This window comes from Alternaria novae-zelandiae (genome assembly GCF_023758075.1).
Source record: "Alternaria novae-zelandiae strain BMP 2774 chromosome Unknown scaffold_10, whole genome shotgun sequence".
Taxonomy (NCBI): Eukaryota; Fungi; Ascomycota; class Dothideomycetes; order Pleosporales; family Pleosporaceae; genus Alternaria; species Alternaria novae-zelandiae.
The window spans coordinates 1,304,933-1,324,425 of NW_026056970.1; the positions used below are offsets into that span (position 1 = coordinate 1,304,933).

The window sequence follows — 19,493 nt, forward strand, 5'->3', positions numbered from 1 at the left end:
GCGGAGACCCTGGTGCCAGCCCAGCGCGGGAAATGAGCCCACGACAGTGCCCATCTCGCACCACAAAAACCTCGTGAAAAGCTGCAGACTCTGGACAAACATTCCCGCATCCGGGCACCTGTCGCACTCAAACTCCACACGGCACAGGCAAGACTATGCCCGCCCCTCGTTAGTCGTCCGACGCTTTACTGCTTCGCTGCAAGCTGCCCGATATCGCCATGCGCCGAGATGCGCCATTGACGGCAGAGGCCCAGCTCCTAGCCCCACTTTGGCTGCCCGAGCCGACGACTGTGAGAGCGAAACACCAGGACAAAGTCCAGCACATCGAGGTCACGCACTTGGAGTACGACTATGACATCTCGTCTTTAGCGCTGGGTTTTGTTCCGTTCCCTTTTACATCTGGCGGCGGCGTTACCTATAACACAATGGACGCTCCCGAGGCGCGCAGGTTCTCGACGAGCACGGCTGAGCGCGTCGGCTTACTTAGGGCGCACGAAAACGCGGCGAAGCAGAATCAATATGGCGCAATTCCGGATCCCTCTGAGATTGAGAGTCTGCTGGGTGGAGATGGGACGACAGAAGAGCTGGGGACCACGGCGGGGCAGGAAGCCAAGTTGCTGCTGAAGTACAGCGTTCCGTTGATGGGGACGTACCTGCTGCAGTACTCATTCAGTTTGGTGACGATATTCGTCGTAGGGCATAGTAAGTCTTTGAAACACAGATCCCATCAGATGCAAGCTGACTCTTATCCCGCATAGTCGGAACGGATGAGCTTGGTGCGGTCTCTCTAGCCACAATGACAGCCAATATCACCGGACTAGCAATCTACGAAGGACTGGCCACATCACTAGACACTCTCTGCGCGCAAGCTTATGGTTCCGGGAAGAAGACCATGGTCGGACTCCACCTTCAACGCATGATCCTCTTCATGTTAGCTGTGACCATCCCCATCGGAGCTATCTGGCTGTGTTCAGGTTGGATTTTGGCCGCCCTGGTCCCCGAGAAGGCGATTGCGCATCTCGCTGGATACTACCTCTCGTTACTCCTCGCAGGAGCACCAGGATATGCCATCTTCGAGGCTGGCAAGCGATTCACGCAAGCACAGGGCCTGTTCAACGCTTCGCTCTTTGTCTTGCTCATTGCGACGCCTATCAATATAGCTCTGAACTATATTTTCGTCTTCGTTCTGGACTGGGATCTCACGGGTGCTGCCCTCGCGACTGTCATCTCCAACAACCTCCTACCATTACTGCTTTGGATATATGTGTACTTCGTTAACCCGTCTTCGCTGGAATGCTGGGGCGGCTTCACGAAGGCTGCGTTCACCCATTGGGGGCCGATGGCAAAATTAGCAGTCCCAGGTATCGTCATGGTCGAGACCGAGTGGCTAGCTTTTGTAAGTTTCATGCACTGCATTTTCAGATATGGAGCACACGCTAATCCTCTAGTAGGACATTCTTACCTTTTCGACAAGTTATCTTTCCACAGCTCACTTAGCAGCGCAGTCAATCGTCATGACTCTAGCAGTAGCCATCTACCACGTCCCCTTCTCCGTCGGCGTAGCCGTCTCAACCCGCCTGGGCAACTTAATCGGCGCCGGCTCCCTCTCCGCCGCCCGCACCGCCACAAAAACGTACATCCTAACCTTCCTCGCCATCGGCCTCATCGACTTCGCCTTCCTAACCGCCTGTCGAAACGTCCTCCCCAAAGCCTTCACCAGCGACCCTGAAGTCGTCAGCATAGTCGCCACCGTACTCCCCTTACTCGCTGCTTTCCAATTCGCGGATTCCACGACCGCACTTGTAAACGCCTTGCTTCGTGGACTGGGAAAACAGAATATTGGGGGCTGGTGCAATCTCTTCGTGTACTATGTTATTGCGGTGCCGTTGGCGCTTTTCCTTTGTTTCAAGCAGGATATGAAGTTGGTGGGGCTTTGGACTGGGTGTGCGGTGGGTTCGGCCTGCATTACGGTATCTGAGGGTATTTATATGAAGTTTTATAATTGGGATAAGGCGATTGATGATGCGAGGGAGAGACAGGAGTAGTCTGCTTTGGAAGGGTTGGCCTAGAGAGGAAATACGAAGAGAGGGAGATTCAGAGGTAGACATGGGACATGTGTAGATCCGTGTCAATAATAAAAGCGAAAGTGAAGAATCTCGTCCGAGGAGATGAGTGAACACCGTAGAGAATACATTGACGATGGGTCACCGAACCTGCGAGTTGCCGTCTTCGTGTGGACCGTAGACCAGTTCAATTTTCCCCATGCATACGGTGGGATAACGATCTTGAAGAGATACGTACTTGGTACAAAGTTGATAATATGAGCGATGTACTCGCTGCAGAGTCAGATGAACAAGGTCTGTATGTGCTATACTAGGTATCTACACTTATATCCAAACGGATATTCCATGAACCCATATCGCTAAGCGCTCTTTCCTACGAAATTCCAAAGTTTCAACATGAACGCTACACAAAGAAAATGAAATAAGACTTGCGACTCCCGTAATCAGTTTCACAAGCCAGTAGAACCATGCCGTCCCAACTTCACGCTGTAACATGCTGCCCTTAACAAGAACAAATTCCAACCCTATCTATCGACGAGCGAACTCGATATCTCCCTTGCGAGCCGGCTTAATGTTCGGGTCGTACCACCATACACACACGATGAGCGTAATCATCATAGGCAAGAAGTCGTAAACATAAATCGGCCACTCGTGCGACAGCAAGTAACCATCCTGCATCAATATCAATTAGCACAAATCCAAACATCCATAGAAAAGACAAAACATACCTTGCCCATCGCATACTCAATAACCCTACAAAGGTTACGAATAGTAATGCACACACTAGCCGCATACAAAAACCAGATCAACTTCGTCCACGGGATATCCGCCGACGCAGCCGTAGGTCCCTTTTGAAGTCTTACGTGCCAGATACCAGCGACCACGACGAAGAAGCCGAAGATGAGGATTTGCAGTATGAGGCCGCCGAGGATGATGTTTTCGCCGCGCTTGAAGCCCGCGGCGTCGGAGGCGGATACGAGCATGCCGGCGCCACCGCCTTGGATCATACTAGGATATTATGTCAGCATGATGGATGGCTTTCTTGGGAGTTGTGTTGTGTTGTGTTGTTTTTGGGGAACGTACAAGCAGAGAACATCGCCGCCAACGAAGAGCTTGGTCAACCAGTTCACTCTGATCAACGAGTACTCAGCAGAGTCTGTGCGGCGGATGAGACGACCGAGGATCATGTAGATGGAGGCTGCGAAGAGGATGGGTGCGAGGAGGATGAGCGTGGATTGGATGATGTAGGGGGTTTTGTTCTCGGTGTCGTTGTGGGCTGCAGCGCGGGCGGAGTAGCCTATGGCTTCGCACTGGAGTGGGTGTTAGCAATGTGTTTTCTTGGGTTAAGCAGCTTTTGTAACCAGAAGCTGGAGGGTTGGAAGGGGGATTGAATACATACTAGAGCGCCGATGACGAAGGGTATGCAGAACCATGTCCTGTTCTTGACGAGGCGGTATGTGTGGATGAAGAACAGTATGAACATGATCACGGCGGTAATGGCACCGGCTGCGATCGTGGGTGTGTACGGCCAGAGTACATATTCTGGTATCGCGTTTGAGTCGTCTACTGGTCCCGGTGTCGACATTTTGGGTTGGAGGAAGGGGGTTTAAGGCAAGAGCCTTTATGGTACCACGGAATCAGATTGAACAGTTGTGGCAATGTATTTGAGAGATTGTGAAGGGCCTGTGGTAGTACACTGTTGAACTGTTGGTATGTGGACTGAGGCTGACTGGTGGAGAAGAGTATAGTAAGGTCTTTATGTATAGAAGTGATAATGAGAAGCCGCGGGGCACAGCCCACCTAGCGTATCCCGTATCTAGATTCCCTGGACCCGTACATAGATTGCCCGAGCAACGTTCCCGCCTTCTGTTGGAATGCGTACATATCCCGGATAGAGAAGGATAAGGGTCTGTGCATACGACTAGCGCGTCCAGATACGACGCGCCAATCGCATTGCTGCCAGAATACTGAGCTCCACTCTTTTTGTTCTTTCCTCGAACATCCTACATTAGTTCCTCGCGTGTAGTGGTGTCAAACACGGGGTAGCAGGAGGAACTCTTCAATGTCGCTTCCAGAATACGTCGTAAATCTTGACGTGGTGCGTGCAAGTAGATAAGTCGGCTGCTTCGCACGTTTCGCACAGCCTCCCCCTGATAACTATCATCGCTTCGAATGGTCGTGTTCTACGCTGACCAGCCAAGTCCTGTAATGGTAGTCTACCTGATCAGTCAACATGCGGATACTCGAGCCTAGCCTGATTCCACTTACGACATAAGACTTCGTCAAGCCAGCCACACATTCTTCGCAAGCATATCCCAAAGCAGTCTGGTAGAAGGAATAATCAATACTGATTTGGCGTAGGGATGTTGTTTCGATGCAAGAGTTGTGCGCAAGCTGGCGGTAATCAGGCATGTTCGCGATCTCCGCGTCTCCGCAACAGGCAGCATAGCCTGCGTCGGACAATTTGTTCCATGGAGCAACAGCTCGCCTTTTGCAGAAGGTTGGGAGCGTAGACAGCTCGGCGCACATTGATAAAAATGTCGAATGCCAAGAGAACTTCCAAGGCTTCATGTCGTATGTCCCGAATATGGTGTCGGCGGAACAGAGCCACCTCGTATCTGCTCCTTGGGCCACTGGAGCCACTGCTTCCACTCGCTAGGGACCATGTGATCCGCAATCTTGAGTATCTGCTCTGCGAGCCCCTCCAGATACCAGTAACTCGCTGCTGCTCTGTGCATCATGACCGCGTAATGTGCAAAGATGATTAGAGATCCCGGCTGCTTCTCCGATAGAAGCTCGATATAGCGGTTGGAGATGAGGTGGATCCAAATCTTCAGCAACGCGTCGGAAGGCGGCTTATCAGACTTTTCCGCGACCTGGAAGACCAGCTCGAGGATATGGCAGGCAAAGCCATATGCATCCACGATATCGGGAGGATAGACATGATGGACGACCTCCGAGAATTTGCGCAGCTGGACAAGTTCAGTACTGGGTGGTTGTTCTTCCGTCATCCAATCAATATCTTTGACGTCGTCCGGAATCATGCGGCCCAACTCGCTCGCCTTCATTTCTGTGTAGAAGCCAGTTACCATGGGCCGTATCCTCCGGGTCAAAACTAGATTGGAAAGCACGCTGTCGAACGCGTGCTCCATATCCGAGTGAGCTGCAACTGAAGCTACACATGCGTGTGGGAATAGGACTCCGGCAAACAGAAGGACCGCTTTGAAGTTCGAATGATCGATGTCGCGAACCGATGTTTGGAAACTAAGTAGAGCTGCGTCATGGTACTTCTCGGCCTGGTACGAGTATTGCGAAGCCTCTTCTGGAGCTGAAATTCGGCTCAGATGAAGCGCGCTGAGAGCAAGAGCTGCCTGGAGGAGGTAGGGATGATCGAAAGCTGTCTGTATCAGAAAGGTCGAGCACACATCCTCAGCATCAGTATTATTCGCTGCGAGGGTTTTGGCGGTGACATTAGTATAGTGACTGCCCACAGAGTCAGTTCAAATTTCTTGATCTTTTCCGTAAGCAGTGAATATGTTCTGGTGACCGAAGGTTATGACCGGTCTTGGAGGTAGAGTGAGACACTCTCAAAGCGTCAAGATCGAATTGAAAGGACGTACTGGAGCAACCGTAGTTGGGGTATATTCAGTGTCAGATCAGGCCGGCTAGATGCGCCATTGAGATCGATAGTTCCAAACTCTGGTAATGGTTGCTGATCAAGAGCATTGGCATGACCATCTGTGGATGACGGCGTAAAAGCTGGTGTTCCAGCCGGCAAAGGCGATACGTGGGACGCCTCACGACTCTCGCGGTTGGTGGAAGGTCGGTATTCACACACCGTGCCTTGCTTCACGCAGTTTGCGCAGTTGGGCCTCTGTTCATCGCACTTTGAAGTTTGTTAGTCGCAAGTAGAATTCGTAACTCGAATGGGAAGGCGCACTTTGACATGTCTGCCTTTGCACGGTAAGCAGCCGTTTCGCGACTTCTTATGAGGCTTGCGAGTCTTAGCTCTGTCCATGTTATGTTGTTGATGCGATCATATCGGAGGCTTGTCTGGAGGAACGCGATGGGCAGATTGGTCGATCTACGCTTGTGATGCGTCACCCGTCGACGAAACCGGGAGCGGCACTAAGATATGGCCCGTGCACCCGAGACAGCCGTAGCCTACCCGATACAAGCACTCGAAGCACAGTTGTGGCTGTGTTCATCGTCTTGCAATTACTTATGAGGCAATCGGGCTCAAAAGGACAAAAATAGCACTGCATATGGTAGAGATGTACGTGATTGGCCGTACATACATCTTCACATTCGTAACCAACGTATCTATCATATCAAAAACCTCAGTGGATGTCCACCACGTCCCACGCTAAGTCGAGCAGAAATGCGTAACGCCAGCGCAATGACTATATTCATGCGATTACTCCTCCTCCTCGTCTTCTTCATCCTCAAGATCCGTCCGCTCAACGATCAAATTACCACTTCGTCCAATGCGCTCCTTGATCGTGCCACCAGTCTTGAGCTCGTACACCTCGCGCGGCATAGGGCTGACCAGTTGGAACTTGTACTCATGCTCGAAGTCCTTCGGCTCTTCGACTTTCTCCTGTGAGCTTTCTTCAGACTGCCGGATATCGTAGCATTCAACGAACGCGTAGAGTTCCTCGATGTGAGCATCCGCGGCGAATTTGCGGACCACACGTTCGGCATTAGGCATGCGAAGACTGATGCGTACGATGTCCTTTTCATCGGGACTGGGCTCAGAGCGAATAGATGCGGCGCGCCATTTGCGCCATTGGGCAAGATTTTGTGCGTATCGTTCAATGGCTTGTTCTCGCTCAAGTGCTTCCTTTTCTTCTCGGGCTTTCCGCTCCGCTTCCTCCTTCTTCTTGCGCGCCTTCTCTCGGTCCGCTGCAAGTGAGCGTTCATATGCGCTGTTCTGTTGTTCTCGGATATTCCTTGTCGCTTGCTGTTCAGCGCGCTGACTGCGTACGCGATTCAGCGGCTCTGTGTGTTGCTGCATCGCCTGTCTTAGCTTTGCGATGTACTGCTGCGGGGTTGTAGGGCCGGCTACGCGCGCCGCGATTCCCATGGCTGTCGATGACACTTGAGGTGTGTGTACGATCAGGCCGGTAAAAGGGAACTTTGTGCACGATAGCGCGGCAGAAACCTGGTATGCCTCCGAATCTTGCACATTGCCCGCCCAAAGTATGATGTTGTTCTCGGGGTTTCGTACAAACTCCACGACTTCTGGTGCTAGCAGTGTGTCCTTTATAAAGGAAGACGTCTCATCGTGCTCGGGACTGACTAGCACGACCATCAAGAACTGAAGGTTCTTCTTAGCCAGATCGAAGGCTTGTGCGTAACCGCTCTCAAAGAACGGGAGGTTGTGGCTGCCATATTCCTCCTCAAACTCGCGGATGAATCGCGCCGCGGTATCTCGTGGGTTCAAAGGTCGGCGTCCGCTTGCGCTGCGTTGAGAGGCGGGTGTGTTGATGTTGCTAGCCGTCACCCTCCCCCATGCGCGGGGTAGGAAGGGGAATAGCCAGCCTAATAGTCGGAAAGACTTTGCGAATAACGAGTACACGAGCGAGAATGGCGCAAAGAATATCGCAAGCACCAGCGGAACTTGTGTGGTGACTTGGCTTTCTGGCTGCGGGACCACCCTTGGCGCAGGCTCTATCCTGACTCTCCTCCCACTACCTGTTGAAGATCGCGGCGAAGCAAAACCATTCAACAGTGTCTCTTGTCGGCGGATGTCTTGGGGTGGTGGTAATTGTGCGGCGGCGGCAGCGACTGGGTCTTCGGTCGGTTCGCCGTCGAAGAAGCGGGTTACTGCTATGTTGACATTCCATTGCGCGCGTTGGAGAATTGGTATCGCGTCGGATGTTGCTTGGTCGGTAACGGCGGTGTATTGCTGGAGCGCGGCTTGCTGGTCGGCTGTGAGGGATGCGATGTCCACGCCGCTGTCCGCCATCTTAGGTGTTCAGCTGGTCTGATTCTGGATTGAGGTTTTGAGTTGTGTGTGATCGGATGCCAGATTCTGCGACAGAGGTTTATATCGGAAAGGACTGTAGTGTGGAAATGTGGTGTAGGGTGAAAGTCTTGGTCTACGTGTTGCCTTTACAGCGGCGATGATGTAGCGGTGGTCGGAGCTTACGCTCGAACTACGGGACAAAGGTGAGGCTAACCTTGAATGATCGGCCTTTGCCACGGAACACTAATAACCCACGGGGTAGTTGGTGAATCAGCATAGTTGCGATTACTCTCCCGTTAACCACAGGATGGTTGTGGTGAATGCTGCTGCCTAATATTGTTGAGGCTACACATCGAATCTCCAGACCATCCATGGATGCGCTGAACCCCCTTGCCAACTTTGCGCGCCGAGTCACATTTGCTGCTGCAGGTGTCATTCAACACAATCGAGGGCGCACGACAACGATTCCAAAGTTGGGAATGGGATTGCAAACTTTTGGCAACCGTATCTCAAGTTTTCCGTCATATTTTCGAAACATCTGTTGTGTAGTTAAGCCCGAGCATATCCTAGTCAGTGATGATTGGGATGCATATGATGAAATAACAGCTCCCAATTCCGTCAACACTCTACTCAAGCATCATGCATTCCTTCAGAGGTTCTCCAGTCCAAGAGACTTTGAATATGCCAGTGGTTCCGGTCGTCGCAATTCAGTAACCTCAGCTACACAGAATCGGCCTCAAACACCGCAAGAGCCTATCTAGATAGCAAAATTGATAGACTAATCGCTTCACTTCTTTCCAGTGTCTTAATAATATCATAACACCCTTACCATCAGTGACAAAGTGAAACCGACCCAACAGGAGCTAGTACAGAGCAGGCCCCACTAAGCAACGTTACCGCTGTGCTGAAGTTTGTAGGTGCCCAAGCGAATTTAATCCAGCCCCGCAGCCACTGCGGGGCTTTGCGTTTTCTCGCTCTGCCCACTAAACGAATCTTTTGGATGCTCTTGCACTCTATAAGTTCATAAATCTACAATTGCAACTTTTTGCCATCAATTACCAGTAATTGCCCGCTTGGCGTAAGTTCATCTCCACACAACACCACCACCACCAACATCATCTAACATACATCCAGCAAGCGGTAAGGCGTCGCACTTGTAATGCGAAGATCACTCGTTCGATTCGGGTAGTGGGCATACTTCACGGTTCTTTTTTGTTTGAGGTTTGGAATTCTTGTTCAGCCATCTTCTCGCATCTTTTTTTTGGGGGAAACTCGACCTGCAGCACTTATGTACGAACTCTCTCGAGGCACGATTCCGTCTCCTTACTAAGAACGCCGTACGAGTGGGTTAGAAGGCGTTGAACCGCTTACTCCTGCTTTTTGTCGGCGTTAAACAGAGATCAATTGAAAGACTTTACGACGAACAAGCTTCCACATTCTAGTTTGTGATAACCCCAGGATGGGAATATCTTGAAGAGCTTGTGTAGTGGCTACTTGTTGCTGTACACACCTCAACAAGTATGTTTAATATTTCAAAGCTTCTCAGTGCTAAAGCTCCATACGTTTGCTGTGTGCCGACAGGCCACTGGAGCTTCAGATGTTGTAGAGAACAGCTAGTACGGTAATTCCCCTCAGAACAGCTCTTTCTTGACCACGCGTCGTCTTGAACTACAGAGCGTATATGTGCATAGAGGCCCAAGATGTGTAAAGGTAGATATATATTCGCATGAAAATGGGTATGTACAAACTCCCACCAACGCCTCCCAGACAACCCACAGCTCACCACTTATCCATCATCATCCATCACCGCCTCCCCGGCCCCAACCCCCCAGCCCACCACCCCGAATCAACCCAATACCTATTCTCCACCTGCGCCGTCTCAACCGCCCTAACCAGCTTCCTGCGATCAACATGCAAATCCGCATGACCATTCGTCGCTTCACCAGGCGTGCGCCTCCCACTCCTTTCCTTCCTCAACCCAGCAACTCCAGCAACTCCATCTTCAGCCGCAATCTCAGTATCAGACGTCGACACCGGCGACACAGACCGCGGTGTCGACGAAGTAGGCGAGGGCGTGCTATCAGGCGAGTAGATAGTGGGTATAGCGCCTAGAATGCGGCCAGCAGCGAAGACACAGCCGCCGATTGCGTGGCGGATGAGGGAGTCGCCGGTTAGACTGCCGATGATGAAGACGTCGCGGGCGACTTCGAGGGATGTGGCTTCGGCTTTTGCGCGGAGGGTGCGGCCGGAGATTAGGTGGGTGGAAGGCGTGTCGGGAGGAGTAGTGTGCTCGGGTGTGTTGAGGATCTCGGCAATGAGGTTGGGGGAGAGGAAATCTAGGGTTCCGCGGCGGCCGACGACGTAGGCTAGACCGCCTGCTTCGCGCGTGATGGTTTCTCCTGATGGGAGGCGGAGGGTGACGGTTGCTGTTTTTCCAGAGGTGGATGCGCTGATGACTTCGGCGTTGGGCAGGCCTTCGTAGAGGGACCAGTCGCGCTGTTGGAATGGATTTGATTTCCGTCGCACAGAAGGGGACTTTGCGGTCTTTTTCTTTGAGGCGATTGCTGCAAGCTTCATTTGGCGATAGACTGTCGCATACTCGGGGTATGCGGTATGGTGGCAGCCTCGTAGTGGAGACGGCCTCTTCTCGGGAGCCCACTGGTAGATATGTATGATCCTGCGAGTGGGAGGTGCTGATATGATGACATCGGCAGCAGAGAATCCAGATCCGATGACAAGCAGAGGCGCCTCTGGCGACTCCATCTGCGCAACGGGCGCGAGGTAAAGCGGTGGCGGGATGTTGACGGTGAAGATACCAGAGGCAAGCACAAGATGCTTGCACCGGATCCCAAGACTGCCAATGGAGAAGCCGCGAACCGTTCGATGTACGTTTTCGACCTTCAACCCAGTGTAGATGCTATCGGCGATACCCACAGCTTCCGGGTATGTCCTCAGATAGTCGGCAACCTCCACCCTCGATGGTCGCACGAATTCAGCTTCATCCTCCCTTCCACTCTTAGCTAGGTGATCCGCGTACGAATAGCCCGGGAGGCTCAGCTGTTCCGCATAGCTCAGCGTCCCAATGTCCGCGCTCGCAGAGACCGGGTTCTCCGCCCACTGTCCGCCTGCATGCGCCGTGTCTCCAATTGCGACATGGGGTATCGCCTTGTCAGGCTCGTATCGCCACTCGATGCAGGACGTGGGATTCAACTCGGTGTCGGCATTCGGTCGAACGAGGGTATCGAGCAGCGTGTTGACGGGCAGCGCTTGGGTCGAGTAGCGCAACGAGGACAGGAAATGCGCGTAGAGGTCTGGCGTTAGATGAAGCAGATTCGGCGATTTCTGCAGTTTCGCGTCGAGAATCGCGTCATGATGGCCGCCAATGTAGTAGGGGATATGGCCGTGTAGGATGTACGAGAGGATGAGCGCGGACGGCCCATTGCCTGGAATTTGTAATCAGCATGTCGCCTTCGGAGCGCGTGTTATTCCCATGGCGTACCAATGATCAACGTGTCGACGCATTTCGGAAGCGAACGAGCCATGGACTATTGCAGCTGAAGGCCATGGGGAAGTGAAGACCGGCAAGGGCGAAGGGAAGGGCGGACGGGGCTGTCAATAGTGTATGTCTTCAACATGACGGCTTCTTATTTTCTTCGGCGCTAGAAGCGGCGGAACAGGGACCGCAGTGGGGGACGTCGGGTCTCGCCTTCCAGATTGGAGGGGTCGGTTGCGAGCCGTCGCTGACCAAGCTGATGCATGGGTGAAAGTGCCGTATCATGGTGACGATTCAGGATTCAGGCGCAGTGTGGAATTCGTGGATTGCGTGATCGCTGCACGAGAGCGACGCGTGAGACGCACGAGGTCACTGCATGGCCGTGGGGGTGCGCTTGCAAGTGCGGGGCAGCAAGGTAGAATAGCATTAAACTCTAAATCCAGATGAAAGTCAACTATGGTATCTCGTCCTAACTGTCGCGCTCCAAACCGCCCTGTAAACTACGAGTTGCAAAACTCTGCGCAAGAAAAAGAGCGTGCACTTTGTGATTATCGATCTTGTGACTATCGATTTCAAAGCACCGGGATTACCCGTGGGATCCAAGAGTGAAATCGGTCCTGCCAAACGCTACCCCACATCTCACGTCCGCGTCTAGTCCGCGACACGACCCATGGTTCTCTAGTATCTGTACGTGACGGTATTACGCTCTGCAACGGGCGAAACGTCGGGGGCCTGTTGCTGAGGCACGTTGAGATCGGGAGTCCGAGGTCGTTCGGCCCGCGGGCGCATGTGGTCATCCTCTTCTTGAATCGTCGGTTGCGCACCGTGCATGGTCAAATTATTGGCAGAGCTCTCTTGCCGGCCCAGGTATGATGGAGTAGACTGAAAGCCTGGGTGATATGGGTCTGGTGAGCCACCGTAATTGTTCGTCGACGTAGAGTTTTGGTACGCCGCTGGAGGTGTGTAGGTAGTCGTGTAGTGATCAGCGAAGGGATTCTCTTCTTGCGCGCTCGGTTGAGTGCGGCCTGGTGCAGCTTGCAGTGACGGAGGAAGAGAGCTGCTGTCATTGCCGTGGTTGGTAGGCGGTGCGCTGGGTCCTGTCGTTCCGAAATCCATAGGGGCCAGCGAAGGCGCGTCGTTGCGTGGTGGGAGATTCGACAGCCCGGGAGACTGCGCAGGCACACCAGCTGGACTACTGGTGCCGTTGGGTGGTGGCGCGTAGGCTCCGTTCTGTACTGGTGGAGAGGGTGAGGCACCCATGAATTTACGAGCTTGAAGGATGGCGCGCTGGTGCTTGGAGGCAGCGAGGGACAGCTGCTCGTTGGTTTCGATGAGAGTGAGCATAGTGTCATCGTCAGGCGCCGGATTGTCGCAGGCGATGTAGCCATGTATACTGCGCTGGGCGGCCGTGCAGCGCTCAGCGAACTCCTTGACCAAGTCGTTGCCGAGCAGTTCATTCGCTGGTGTAGACTGTACGAGCTGCAGGAGGAGCTTGGCCGATGTACGCGCTTCCTCGATGCGCCCCGCGAGCTCCACAGGTGGCGGCAACGATTTGGAAGACGACTTGTGTCCGCCTGAACCGAAGCCACCGTGTATGTTCTGTGACCCCGACCAGCCTGGCGCATTGAGCTTCCGGGGGCCAAACTGCTTTGCCGCGGCTGCCATGAGGCCCTTCTCCTTCCTGTACATGGCGAAGAGCGTGTTCAGGTTGGTGTCGTATGCCTTCTCGCGCTCCATTGAATCCAGCGTCTCCTTGACGATTTGCGCAACGCTCGGGTCTTGCCCATGGCGAAGTAGGTGCTTGACTGTGTCGGCGAATTGCTTGTCGAGGTTCTTGGTGAAGGAGGGCCCTGGGTTGTCGGCCAGGATCCTAATGAGCATGACAGAATTGTACTGGACATGAGGGCGGTTGAAGTTCTCTTTGGAGAGGAAGATGCGGATCTGTCTGGCGGCGGCTGCGGCTGCGCTGGGGCTTGCGACGGCGGACTCGACAATGGTAGGCAAGTGGAGGACCTCTTCACCCTGGGCATGTTAGTTGGCGTGTGGATGTTATAGGTTGCCAAACATACCGAGTTGGCGGCACCAGACTCGCAGAAGAGCATCTACTCGCTGTCAGCTTGGTGGATGCGACGAAGCGGTATGACCTACCACTCCCTTGGTAGCATTGGCCTCGGGCGTATCGGCGTTTGTATCGATATTGACATCCTGGGCTGCGTGCGCTGTCAATGTTAGGGTGAAATGAATAAAACGAGGAGATGCGACGCACAGGATCGTTTGCGCATCAAACTGCCCAACTTGAGGCGCTTCTTGAGGTCCATATCTGCCTTGGTAGCGGGGCCGTTCCGCAACGTAAAACGGTCGCAAGGGTATTTGAGGGCAGCTGCGCAAAAAGAAAGCACAGAAGCGCAGAGAGGCCAGAGTCGCGAGGCCGGGGCGTAAGCGTAAAGGAGGCAGATGCAGTACTATCGAGGTGTTGATCGAGGCCTCCAACGCGCCTTCCTCGCGCGGACGGACGGTTACCTAGGTAGGGCTGCGCCTCTTGTCGCCAAGCCATGACAGACTCGCGAAGCACGACGGCCGACGTAAACAGCCGCGTATAACGTGTGGCGACGCTGCACCCATCTCAGTGCTGTTCTCCCATCAACTCCTCTCGTTTGGCACATCTACGCGTCCTGGATGGCGTAGGCTGTGCCAAGACCTGCCATCGGCCTTTACCTGCAGACCCCACTGGCCCGTAGTCTGCGTTAATCGGACCCTTTCCGTTCATCCACCTTGGGGCCATCGCAGAATACGTCGACACTGTAGCACATGACCGGGTTCCTAGCCTGTGGCACCGCCGCGTGATACCATATCGCGCTTATTCGACGGGCGACACCAAGATGAGGAGGCCAAAGGCGGTAGAACACAGAACCAAACCAGGGCAGCGATGACAATAATTTCCTTTGTCGCCGAGCGAGGTATGACGGTGACCAGTTTGAGCACAGTACCGATATAGCCGTTCCAACGCGACTGTATGCTGCAAGATACGTCAACATCACGTCGCAGCATGACTCTTCAGTAGCACCCGATTCCACCTCGTCCTTGACAAAGTCTGGCACAGCCAAGCATGGCTTTCATCAACCGACACTGTCACCGATACCCCATCTGAGTGCAAGAGTATTGACCGTCACGCGTACCTGCAGATATCAAGACTCACACCCGTGAACTGACTGACCCAAGATCGCTTGATTGGTTACGTCACTCCGCTAGCATTGGCACGACGAGAGGCACCCATTTGCTGCAGCCTGCTGCGACTGCACTACTCCGCTGTTAGTGCTGGAGGCTGCGACTACTTTCAAAGTATCGCGGAGTGCTTTGCTTCGTCTGGCGTTGGCGTGTTGCTAGACCCTCACATTATTCTCCGCCTGCAGTGTCGCTACCTGCACCTGCAACACAAGCTGAAAGACGAAGAGGCTCGTTTGGATCCATTTGTACTTTGGAGCATGCCCCAGGTACAACAGTACCCATTCTGGAAGACTCGTAAATCAAACAACTACCTTTACCCTGAGGGTGCAATATCGAGAAGAGGTCCAGGTAGAAGGCAACATTTCCTGTGAAGTCACAAATAGCTTGCGATTCATCATCTCGCTCAGCTGCTGAGTTGTCACTTCTAACTCGAGGCGATACGCCGACAAGGTTCAAGGATCGGCGCGCTCGGCAAGCGATCATTCCTACAGGATGCGGAGCCATGGCTTGGCTAAACGTCATCCCTCATGCACACTGGGCCCATTCCTGAGACACCGCAACAGCCACTCGTCAAGTCCTGGTCAAGTGCCAGGCACAAAGTATATGACCTCGACCATGGCCCTCGCCTCCCTTTGTCCCGTGCAATACACCCACCTCCTGACCTCACCAACCCACCAGGCACCCGCGCCTTTGTCTAACATTATCATCATACAAAATGGCTCCCGAATCCGCTTCCGCCATGGCTGGCCGTGCTCGAATGCGCACCGAAGAAACCGAACAAGACCGCATCACCAGAGAAAACTCAGGCTTCGCCGCATTTGAAGCAGACATGCCCAAACTCACCAGCCGTTTCAGCTTCTCCCTCAAGGACAACCTTTCCTCATATTTTGGTCGCAAGAACCCTTTCTACAACAACGTCAACCCCGAGACCGATTATGTATGGATCTTGGACACTACCGCATATCAGAATCGCCTAGGAAGGTGGAACGCCGAGTTCGTCGCTGCCTACTTCGTCAAGAACAGTGGCAAGGATCTCTCCAAGATCGTCGCATGGGTCAGTGAGAAGATCGGCTTAGCAGACGACGAGCAAGCCAGGGCAACCGTCGCACAGAGGCTCCAGCCATTTGCAGACCAGATCCTCCCCGCACATGCCGTCCAAATTGACCTTCTGGGCATCAACACCAGATTGGGTCCCAGCGGACGCGACGGCATCAGCTCCGATGTCTTGGCTATTCCAGGGAACGACTACAAGGAAGGCCAAGTCAACAAGTTCAAGGCCGTCAACGCTGATGCGACGCCATTCAACATCACTTTCGCCAAACCCAAGGGCTGGGCCATCCTTTCCGACGTGGACGACACTATCAAGAAGACTTTAACATCGTCACCCGTCGGCATCTTGACCACCACCTTCGCCGAAGAGCCAGAGCCCATCAAGGGTATGCCAGAACTGTACAGGCACATTGTACAAAAGCTCGACAACCCGCCCTTCTGGTATCTTTCAGCGTCACCTTACAACCTCTACCCGTTCCTGCGCAAGTTCCGCGAGCAATACTACCCCAACGGCACCATGATTCTACGCGATGCCAGCTGGATGAACCTTGCTGGCTTCCTCGCAAACTTGACTCAGGGCACTGAAGCCTACAAGGTTGATCGCATCGAGAAGGTCCACGGATGGTTCCCCAAGCGCAAGTTCATCCTCATCGGTGACTCCACGCAAACAGATCCCGAATCTTATGGTGAAGCTTACCGCAAGTTTGGCAAAAACTGGATCGGCGCCATTTACATCAGGAAAGTCACGGGTGTAGCGGAGATGGACGAGGGTAGGAAGAACGACCCGGAGCGATTCGAGAAGGCGTTCAAGGGTGTACCGAAAGATATCTGGTACATCTTTGAGGATGCGCAGGAGCTGTATGCGAAGATTGATACTTTGCCTAAGATTGAGTAAGAGTTGGATGTCCATTTTATGAATGTTATGGGTCACGAAGGAGTTCATCTTGGGCGAGCTTCTTCGTATGGTTCGGAATGGGTGTGGCTATTGCTCTTCCGATGCTTTTGTTTTACGCGAAGTCATACCAATGGGTCAATTTCGACACATGCAGGAGAACATGCAGGAGTACGGCGTCCCGCTGATTGTTTACTTTACATAGCCAAGCAACACGATACCCAATTCTTTGTTTCATCGCCAACTTTCCTATGCTTTCCTGTTCCTTGGGTTCCCTTACTTTACACGGCACACACTGACACTGAGGACGATCGAAACGAAAGGGTATCGTTTGTTCTTGCCTATTTATCGACTTGACTAATGCTGGCAAGCAGTACTGTGAAGAAATTACAGCATTCAATCTCGAATTCAGATGCACATCATTCACATTGCCACAGTACTGAAGGCTCGAAAACATGTCACCGCACCTGCAACCTCAGCAATGGCAATCTGGACTTGTACACAATCCCGCCGCTCAAAGTCCACAGTGCGACTACATTCTTATCTATCCAGCTGCTCGACATGGCAGCAGGCCCGCTACACCTGCAACAACCCGGACCGATACCCCTATACGTTCTTCTCGTTCTCGTTATCGGAATTTGCTGCTACTTCTTCTTCATAGGCACTGCCGCAGTACGGCTTTGGTTCTACAAAGGCGCCCTCGGCCCCGCTCCAGAGAAGTTCATCGTGATCAGGAACGAAACTCAAGAAGACGACCACCATGCGGCGCCGATCCACAGTAAAGACAACGAGCACGGTACAATCGCTGAAACCCTAAGGAAGCGGCGCATGACCGTCTTCACCCACGACTCGTTATCAGCGCCGACAGAAACCATAGCACACAGCACCGCGTTCTCCCCCCGAAACCTCTCCACCGCCACAACAACAGTCAACCTCCAAGACATCTCAGACATCTCAGACCTAGACTCGTTCACCAACCCGCAAACGCGAGCCTACCTAGCCGAAGAACGCCGCATCTCGCGCATGCCCGCCTTCGACGCCGACGACTGCGGAACAGGCGACTACTTCCCAGACATACCCCTTACAAACCGGCCCATCGAGTCCACATCCCTCCATTCCAACACCCTCACTGCCTCCCATCTAGGTCTCACACCCACACCCCGCAGCAACTGGCTCACCATCTCCCCCCAATACATCGAATACCACGCCGCGCGCACCCACCTCCTCTTGCGCAACCGCTCCTCCTGCATCCACGTCACCTCGGAGGGCGAACGAGCATGTCGCGAACTACTGCAGGAAGTCACGTCTTTCCTCGTGGACATGTATCCGCACCAATTCCGTTTCCTGACGAAGGCGCGCAGGAAGCATGTGCTGAACGAGCTTACAAGAGAGGATTTCGAAATAGAACACGGGTTGGAATGTCATCCGTTGGAGGTGTGTGCGCGGTTATGTGCGGAGGATTTCATGGTTTGGGGCAGGAGTGAGAGTACGTTGAATTGGTATTTACAGGCTGCTACGACGCTGTTTCCGAGCGGGTATGTTGTAAGTCCGTATATGGGGAAGACGGTTGATGTGGTGGTGGGTGGGGAGGGGATGGGGAAACCACCGATGATACCTTGGTCTGGTGAGTTGCGATTCTCTCTTCTTTCCTAAGCAGTCGCGCAACGCAAGCTAATAACCCCCTCACAGACCTCCCCTCAATCCTCAAACTCACCCTCCCAACCCTCTCCCCCTACTCCTCCACCGGCCCCCTATCCCACACGCAAACCTTCATCCAAACCCGGCCCCTCCGCGCCACTCTAGCTTCAACCCTCCACATCCCACGCCCCATGGACTTTTTCGCCGGCCACATAGCTGATCTGCATCCCTCTGAATTGCTCGTGCGTACTGAAACGCAGATGTATGCGCGGTTACCCAAATCAGGTGCTGTCATTGTGACCACTCGGACAAACACCGAGACGCTGAGTGAGATGAAAGATAGAATGACGATGCGGGAGAAAGAGGCGTTTTTGAGGGAGATTGGGGAGTGGGGAGAGGAGGAGGCGAGGGTTAAAGGGAGGGATTTGTGGATTGGGGTTGTGGAACGGTGTTTGAAAGGTTAGTTATTCCTCAGTTGGGATTGTTGGTTGAACAGAGTAGGCTGACGAATTTGTGGACAGGGCAGAAAGCGTTTAGGGACGATGTAACGGTTTATAGTAGGTTGTCGGTGATGGGAGGGATTAAAGGCTGAGGCGGATAAGGTGGGCGTCGCTTGAAGCTTGAGGCAATGGGCTGTTGAGTATGATATCGCACCAGCGGTAGTCGTATGAGGACGTGTGACTATGTAACTTATCCTAGAGACGACGTACATTCCAAACCAATCACAAAACACAATTACAAAACCTCATCGCTATTTCTGATTTCTGCAAGTAGCGAGGTGGCTTTGTATGACAAGCCGCCTCAGTGGTGCAAATCCTAAATCGCTACCACACAACGTCCGCAACAGTGGAGTACGAAAAAAACATTTCCTCGCGCACAAAAGTCCAGATTGGACACTCTTCAGACACTGCATCTTACACAAACGAAAAAAGATGGCGTACGCAAACCCCTCCAGCTCCTTCATCACGATAGCAGCAACATCCGCCCTCTGGCTGACAGAACACCCGAAATCGAACCTCACGAACATATCCTTCGCACTCACACCCAGCATGTCCATTCAAACATCCATATCCATATCCCACTCCGCACTACCACCACCCTCAACCTCAACCTCAACCTCAACCTCAACCTCAACCTCAACCTCAACCTAAACCTCAACCT

At 53.2% G+C, this 19,493-nt stretch overlaps 8 protein-coding genes and 1 non-coding gene across 9 annotated transcripts; 4 read left to right on the forward strand and 5 right to left on the reverse strand.

Annotated features, from left to right (window-relative positions):
- Positions 1–425: 425 nt before the first annotated feature.
- On the forward strand, positions 426–2,045 carry J4E88_005789 (uncharacterized protein; the record flags this gene model as incomplete). The annotated part of the gene is made up of 3 exons (XM_049399422.1): positions 426–702; positions 759–1,396; positions 1,506–2,045. 3 exons carry the CDS (start codon positions 426–428, stop codon positions 2,043–2,045), a joined length of 1,455 nt encoding a protein of 484 aa, XP_049255213.1.
- Positions 2,046–2,591: 546 nt separating this feature from the next.
- On the reverse strand, positions 2,592–3,648 carry J4E88_005790 (uncharacterized protein; the record flags this gene model as incomplete). The annotated part of the gene is made up of 4 exons (XM_049399423.1): positions 2,592–2,735; positions 2,792–3,071; positions 3,147–3,373; positions 3,463–3,648. 4 exons carry the CDS (start codon positions 3,646–3,648, stop codon positions 2,592–2,594), a joined length of 837 nt encoding a protein of 278 aa, XP_049255214.1.
- Positions 3,649–4,630: 982 nt separating this feature from the next.
- Positions 4,631–5,215, reverse strand: J4E88_005791 (uncharacterized protein; the record flags this gene model as incomplete). Its single annotated transcript, XM_049399424.1, has 1 exon — positions 4,631–5,215. One exon carries the CDS (start codon positions 5,213–5,215, stop codon positions 4,631–4,633), a length of 585 nt encoding a protein of 194 aa, XP_049255215.1.
- Positions 5,216–6,480: 1,265 nt separating this feature from the next.
- On the reverse strand, positions 6,481–8,034 carry J4E88_005792 (uncharacterized protein; the record flags this gene model as incomplete). The annotated part of the gene is made up of 1 exon (XM_049399425.1): positions 6,481–8,034. The coding sequence occupies one exon, from the start codon at positions 8,032–8,034 to the stop codon at positions 6,481–6,483; it is 1,554 nt and encodes a 517-aa protein (XP_049255216.1).
- Positions 8,035–9,156: 1,122 nt separating this feature from the next.
- J4E88_005793 lies at positions 9,157–9,229 on the forward strand. Its single transcript has one exon. It is a non-coding gene; the product is annotated as a tRNA-Thr (tRNA).
- Positions 9,230–9,837: 608 nt separating this feature from the next.
- Positions 9,838–11,576, reverse strand: J4E88_005794 (uncharacterized protein; the record flags this gene model as incomplete). Its single annotated transcript, XM_049399426.1, has 2 exons — positions 9,838–11,477; positions 11,534–11,576. 2 exons carry the CDS (start codon positions 11,574–11,576, stop codon positions 9,838–9,840), a joined length of 1,683 nt encoding a protein of 560 aa, XP_049255217.1.
- A 629-nt stretch (positions 11,577–12,205) lies between these two features.
- On the reverse strand, positions 12,206–13,845 carry J4E88_005795 (uncharacterized protein; the record flags this gene model as incomplete). Its single annotated transcript, XM_049399427.1, has 4 exons — positions 12,206–13,549; positions 13,597–13,629; positions 13,676–13,746; positions 13,794–13,845. 4 exons carry the CDS (start codon positions 13,843–13,845, stop codon positions 12,206–12,208), a joined length of 1,500 nt encoding a protein of 499 aa, XP_049255218.1.
- Positions 13,846–15,467: 1,622 nt separating this feature from the next.
- On the forward strand, positions 15,468–16,697 carry J4E88_005796 (uncharacterized protein; the record flags this gene model as incomplete). Its single annotated transcript, XM_049399428.1, has 1 exon — positions 15,468–16,697. One exon carries the CDS (start codon positions 15,468–15,470, stop codon positions 16,695–16,697), a length of 1,230 nt encoding a protein of 409 aa, XP_049255219.1.
- Positions 16,698–17,255: 558 nt separating this feature from the next.
- On the forward strand, positions 17,256–18,128 carry J4E88_005797 (uncharacterized protein; the record flags this gene model as incomplete). Its single annotated transcript, XM_049399429.1, has 1 exon — positions 17,256–18,128. A coding segment is annotated over one exon (873 nt), but the record flags the coding sequence as incomplete, so codon positions are not given.
- Positions 18,129–19,493: the final 1,365 nt, after the last annotated feature.